This window comes from Drosophila erecta, unplaced genomic scaffold (assembly GCF_003286155.1).
Source record: "Drosophila erecta strain 14021-0224.00,06,07 unplaced genomic scaffold, DereRS2 tig00000000-arrow-pilon, whole genome shotgun sequence".
Lineage (NCBI taxonomy): Eukaryota > Metazoa > Arthropoda > Insecta > Diptera > Drosophilidae > Drosophila > Drosophila erecta.
Genome location: NW_020825194.1, coordinates 9647201 through 9653726, shown reverse-complemented (window position 1 = coordinate 9653726; position 6526 = coordinate 9647201). Strand labels below are relative to the sequence as shown.

The 6526-nt window shown below is 43.7% G+C and overlaps 1 protein-coding gene across 2 annotated transcripts; it reads right to left on the bottom strand.

The window, feature by feature from the left end:
* Positions 1 to 2146: 2146 nt before the first annotated feature.
* On the bottom strand, positions 2147 to 3504 carry LOC6554900 (calcium uptake protein 1 homolog, mitochondrial). 2 transcript variants are annotated; one of them, XM_026983643.1, is made up of 3 exons: positions 3281 to 3318; positions 2800 to 3215; positions 2147 to 2737 (listed from the first exon to the last, which is right to left on the bottom strand). In XM_026983643.1, the coding sequence occupies exons 2-3, from the start codon at positions 2967 to 2969 to the stop codon at positions 2242 to 2244; spliced, it is 666 nt and encodes a 221-aa protein (XP_026839444.1). In that variant the 5' UTR covers positions 2970 to 3215; positions 3281 to 3318; the 3' UTR covers positions 2147 to 2241. The 2 variants fall into 2 exon arrangements, with proteins under 2 accessions (XP_026839444.1, XP_001982211.3); XM_001982175.3 differs by having other exon boundaries at positions 2800 to 3504.
* Positions 3505 to 6526: the final 3022 nt, after the last annotated feature.

Genomic DNA, 6526 nt, shown 5'->3' with positions numbered 1-6526 from the left:
TTCATAATTCAGATAAGTGTCGCTGGTCGGCCAAAATTCAACCTGTGCATCCGGTGCATTAGACCCAGAGTATATCCACAGTAAATTCATGCAAATTATGTTAAAGTGGTGCAGCTGGAGGGCAAATCTGTGTAAGGATGTGGCGCACACAGTCTCACCTGGTCGTCCTGCAATTTGGGCGATGCCGTGCTCGGGCACAAATGTGTGTAAAATAATATTTTTGCACATTCTACGCCTTAAAACCATAAAATTGCATAATTTATAAATTTGAATATCTCACACATAAAAGCGGGCACACAAAGGCTCCAAAAGTGGTATGAATTTATAAGGTTCTCTGGCTTTTTGGGGGGTGGGGACAAAGAGAGGGCTAAGAGGCCGGAAAACTGGTCAAATAGGCAGAGTCAAACGTTATTGCCTCGACCGAGCATTTGAAACACACACTTTGGCCAGTTGGAAAAACGAGAAGAGACAGCAGCATTTTTTTTCAGGTCAGTCAGCAGAATTTGTGGTCGAGCACATGAGCATTGTAATTTGCCTACGAAATTTCAAATGTTATAAATGCCTTTTTGCGTTTTGGCCAGAATCAGAAACAAGGCTGGTCAATATTTATTTGAAATTGAGAATTTCCTCTGCTCTGACTTCCAACGAAATCCCATTGACAGTTGATGTTGATTTCATGATTACAGGCCACACTGAGATCCAAAATAATAATTTCTGATTTATGGCTAACCAGCAACAGTGCAGCTCTTGTCAATTTAATTGATTTCTGTCCAGCAAACTGGAATTTGTGGCATTTCTTTCTAATCATTTCAAGTCCTTGCGGTTGGCGCTGCACTTTTGGGAGGCGTGGCAGCAGCAACTTTGCGACCCCTGAACTTCCATGTTTATTTTTATCGCACTTCCTTGACGCGTCGAGTTTCAAAGTTTTGCGAGCAGACAACTGCGAGGGTTTTGCTTTCGGTTGCTGGTAGCACACGTGTAAGCACACATGAGTTTGATTTTTGTAAAGTGCTGTGTGAAAGTTGCCAGGCGGTATGGCATAGTACAGGTAACCTCGACATGTTTACGAGCCTCTAAGCTGTGGGGTTCATGGACTCGGCAGCTAGTAAATTCAGGCAAGTTTCAGTTCCTTCGCGTCCATAAATGATATTCAGTGCCTATTTTTTAACCCATGCTAGGCAATTAACAGTCCATGGATAAGCTCAAATAGGAGGCGGTAGGTATTTTTATATAATTTTCCATGAACTCAGTATCCGTGAACGACTTTCGTATCTAGGACCCGCAATTAACAGCACCAAATGGATGTAAATAGTAATTATTATTCACTGAAACCATTTCCACTTAGAATTCGTCGCATTTAATAATGTTGACACACACTGCGAAGGGGAGTGAATTAAACAAATATCTCGAATGCCTGGGCGCCCTAATTGTCCAACGGTCATCAACTTGTGGCCGGCTGCCAATGTCCAGATAAAGTGTATGTGGCAAACTATTGTCTCGTCGAACGAGGAACTCGGCTCCAACTCAACTCAGCCCAACACGCCTCGACCCTCGAGTGCGTGCTACCGCAAGTATTTAAAATTGTTTTGGTAAGTGCCGGGTTACACCCATTCCAAGCCACTCCACTCCACTCCATTCCATCCCATGCCGTACACCCACCTCCATCCAATCGGGCGCCCACTTTTCGGATGGCTGGCAGCGTTTGGCAGCAGGTGATAAAAGTTCAAAGTCATGTAAGCCACGTGGTCGTTGGGCTTGGTTTTGGTTTGGAGGGCCGTGGAGGTGCTGAATCTGCTTTCTACTTGTATTTGAATTTTCCCATCACTCGCACGCAACTCGAGTGTCGGGGGCAACAACAGAATGGATTTCGTCCTGCAGACTCGCTTCATTTTTCAACTCGTTCAACTTGGCGGCTTGTGAAGTTGAAACATTTCAAGACCAGAGCAAACAAGCTGCGCTTTTCTAGCCGGCATCCCATCTCGCCCTTTCTTCAGGACCAAGTGAGGTAGTGTAGGTATCCGCGTTCTTCTTCACAACATTGAGAGAAAGTTGATGAAAAGCCCCGTCATGCGTCATATTTTCATTTACGTACCTAAAGTAATCAGTAAAGGCATAGTAAGCACAACTGAATCAGATAGACGACTTTTCTTATTTATAAAAGTTGATGAAAATAAATACACAGTGGCATTTGTCTCAGTGTACATTTGTCAGTGAACTAAAAGCGCCTAGCCCCAAAGGAAATCACCAGAGGGGCGTATAGCCAGGATGAGGTCTTCTACGTTCCCACGATGGCAGCATTTTCCAGGTGCACTTGCACATAATACACATCGTGGATAAGAGCCTTAGATTTTTTCGCAACGGAATGGGATGCATCCACTGTCGCCTCATTTCAGTAAACTCCCTCCGCTGAATAATGTTGTCGTTGTTCCGATCGAAGATGCAGAAAATCACATCCGTAAGATGTTCGGAGAGACTGATGCCGGACACTACGTACGCAATGTGTCGCAGAGTTTTGTGTGAGATATCCGCACCGGTGAAATAGTAAAATGCGAGGGCATTGTCCATAACACCCACATCCTGGACAAACCGAAAGAAGGCCAGAAACTCCTCCAGACTAATTCCACGGTCCATCTTGCCGAACTTTTCCTTGACTCGCTTCAGGATTTCGCGTCGTTCGCTTCGCGACTTCCTGAATCCCAGTACCACCTTGGCGAAGTCCAGTTCTGAGATCACGGATCTGTATATTACAAGCGGGAATGCATTATGATATACGAGTGTTAGCCGAACATGGTCAGTTACCTGGACTCCTGCAAGAGGTTCTGAAACTGCTCCCTATGGATCTCGTTGTGCAGGGCGTTTAAAAACTCCAGAAAGTCGTCGATGCTCAGGGTCCTATTGAGTCGTTGTCCAAAGAAGTGACTCTTCAAGTGGGAGTTCATCATGGAGACTTCTCCCTGCGTCATCGCCATAAAGACGGAGTTCAGTTCCTCGATGGTCACGTCGCCATCACCATTCAAATCAAACAGCTTGAAGCCAATCCGTACATTTCGCTCCGGAATCGAGAGCAGAATGGTCAGGAGCACATAGTCACTGTAGGTGAGCAAGCCACGATTCTCGATCTTAAGGAAGATGCTATCGTCTTTGACCTCTGGCTTCCACTTCCTGGCCGCCTGCTCATCCAGAATGTGGAACTTGTCCAGGCCCAAGTTCTCCGGCTGCCGCGATCCGGGTTGAATTGATCTTAGAAAATCGCTGGGAGTCATGTATAGTTCCCATTTACCTGATTTATTCTTCATTTTAATGGTGGCAAAGTAGCGGAAAATCTTGGTGGGATGTGCGAACAGTCTCAGTCGATTTTCATACTGCATGATGGTGTAATCCCGAAAGGAATCTCGATGGGAAATCAAACGATTGCGCCTAATTGTTTTCTGATCCCCATCAGTTGAGGTGGCATGCAGAGTCGAAGACAGTGGCCAATTTTCCCCAATTTTGTCACTCAAGAAGTGCGAGAAAATGTCTGCAGTCGAACGGGAGCATAAAAAAATCAATGGCCAAAAGCGCGGCATGTGAGGCTATTTCAAACTATCATAAACAGAGGAAAGTCACGAATGATGCTACTGCGAATTTGGCTAGTGGAATACGATTTATGCTTGCTTAGAATTTGGGTCAATTTTCTATTTTATATTTTTTCTTATTTCTTATTTCTTATTTTTGTATTTTTTTCGGCCAAACTTGAACTGATTGATGTTGCCAGGCCTTGGCCTCTTGCTGATTTTTCCGGCCCTTCCCCCCGGACCACACACACACACACCCTCGATGGAAAAGCATTAAAAGTAATCAGGAGCGCAAATGTTTGCACTACGGAAATTCTGGTGTCGATGGTGAGATGGTGAGATGTTGATGGTGCTGGGTGCTTGGACTTTATAAGGCCCCAGGGAAATTTGCGAACAATAAACTGGGCGGTGCGATGCGGTGAATGCGTTGGGGTGTGGCGCAAAAAGTTTGCTTCGATTTGTGGATTTTCTCTAATTTCTGCACTGGATTTCTATGCATTTATGGGCGGTCAGCTGGCAATTTCGCCTGCCATTGTACTGAGGTGCTCGGCATATCTGAAAAAAGTTGCCCCCAACTTCTTATTCTCGGTCGGCGTGCGACTGTGAAGGACTCTTGTCGGTAAGTTTTGCTTACAAGGACTCTCGTTGGCTCGCAAAACTTTCGATGGGTCTTCAAGTCCTACATTTGGCTAATAAAATGTGACTAAGACGTGTGAGATACATATGTATATTGCTGAATAAAAGGCGAGCAATACAAAAATGTTCCATGAATCATGGCAAATAATTTGTATACAAATTTATACAAAGCCTGTTCAGGAAAAGCAAAACCAACATATTTATGAATTCTGATTAGGCTTTTATGTGTATGTGAATATTGCATTGTAAAATGCCCACGGTATTTAAAAATTATTTTAAATTGCATCTTTTGTTAGGGCATCACAGTTTTGTTCTAATTTACCATTTCTATAAAAATGAATTGAAGTTCAAACATTTATTTAGGCTTTACCTACACTTGAATTCCTTTGTTTTAACCCATTTTCACTGCCTTTAAAATGATTTGTTTGCAACAAATTTATATGGCACTAATAAATATTTTCGTTGGCAAACATATGAGATGACAAAGTTGAAAAAGTGTTTGCTTTTATTAGCTGTTTGCAGCCTTTAAACAACAATTTTTGCAAATTAATTTAAATCCTGAAAATGTTCTGCCTCCCTTAAATGTTCGATAACATTATTTCAGAACCGAATAGACAATATGTATACAATATCGTTTCACTAACGTGTATTTGTGTAAATGCTGATTGACAAACGGATTGATTTCGATGCCACGTCCCACATGTTAATTTGGCCCTGGTGTTCGACACTTGATTAAAGCCTGTCACTTGCCTTGGAAAACTCCGTGCTGCTCCACTTTGTTCACGTAGGCCGCTGGAAATTCCCAGCTGACGGGATCTGGGATTTGGGTGTTGGTGAATGGGAATGTGGCCAACCAGGTGAATAATGCTCGCCGTGGCACTTAAGCCGGGCCAAAGTTTAGGCTTCCCTTTTGTCAAACGCCTGTCAACCCGAAGCACAATCCTTTTGTCCGTTTCGCTGGCACTCGGGTGTCCTGGTATCGTGGCCTTCTCGCATCCTTACATTTGCATATTTGCGGGCATGTGAGTGTGTGTTTGCCTGGCTCGCATAAACAACAATCAGAGCATAAACAAAGGTGCCGCCAAAGCCAGTCGAGCATTTGAGCGCTGCCGAAAATTAAGTTAAACAAAAAACAGCCGCACTCACACTCGCAGTGGCAGTGGCAGTGCAGTGAAAGTCAAACGGAAACGGAAACGGATACGCCTCCAGGCGGAATGACAGAAATTGTCACGTTTCTGCCTTTGAGTGTGGGTGACAAATAAGGCTAACTCCCCTCCCCTCTGCTCACACACACAATCGCACGTCTATTGCCTGTTTATTGCTTTGATTTAACATCAATTGTAAACTGCTAGCGTTTGTGATTTGTTGTCATGTGTCACAACCTGAAAATGAAAATGGCGAAAGTGGCATAAATTAGATGGAATTTTGCAGCATACTTAAATGCGCGCCGTATTAATCTATTACTTGGCTTGGACACTGAAAAAAAACAGTTTTTTTTCTTAAATCAGTTATAATGACAAAGAAACGAGCAAAAGATACATTTGGTAAAATCTAAAACTCCCATATTGGGCCACAGCTATTTAACTATTAGTAACTAATTTTACCAATAGACCTCCGAATAGTTTGATCATTTTTTCCTGTGTCAAATCCGCGCTGCTCTGCGTATGCAAATTGCGAAACCGCTTTTGGTATTTGGCGGATTTGTCATGACCACTTGACACACACAAATTTCCCCTTTGCGATTGGCAGAAATTCCGCGAACTAATATGTGCGGCATATGCCAAATGCAGTGGGGTGAATGGGTGGGTGGGTGTTTGGTTGGAAAAAACTTTCCCTTTCACTCACTTATGTACTTTTATCGAACTGCTGCACAGTAACGGCTTTCCAATCGGCTGAGCGGAAAAGCCGGGAAATCGGTCGAGGAGTTGTCTTTCTTTCGGCGAATTTCATTCTCGCCCCATTGTTGCCTGCCAATGCATTTCTTTCACTTGCCTGCCCCCCAAGACTTTTAATTTTATAAATTGTCTCGCATGTGTGTCTGTGTGTTTGTGTGTGTGTGTGTGCTTGAGCAGTGTGCGGGTGTGTGCGTGTGTGTGTGTGAGAAGGGGGTTTTCCTTTGTCACTGGGCTGCCATTGTCGTGAGCTTAAGATTTTGATAAGCCATTGAAAAGTGTGTCTATAAGCACTCGAGCATTCAAGTGTCGCTTGTGCTTTGTTTGCCTTAACTATAAATGGCTTAATAACAGATTTCACAGCGACAGTTGATGTCTTCAGCTCGCCCGGTTTTTCTGCCCGGTTTTTCCACCCACTTCACTCCTCTTTACTATAATTTGTTT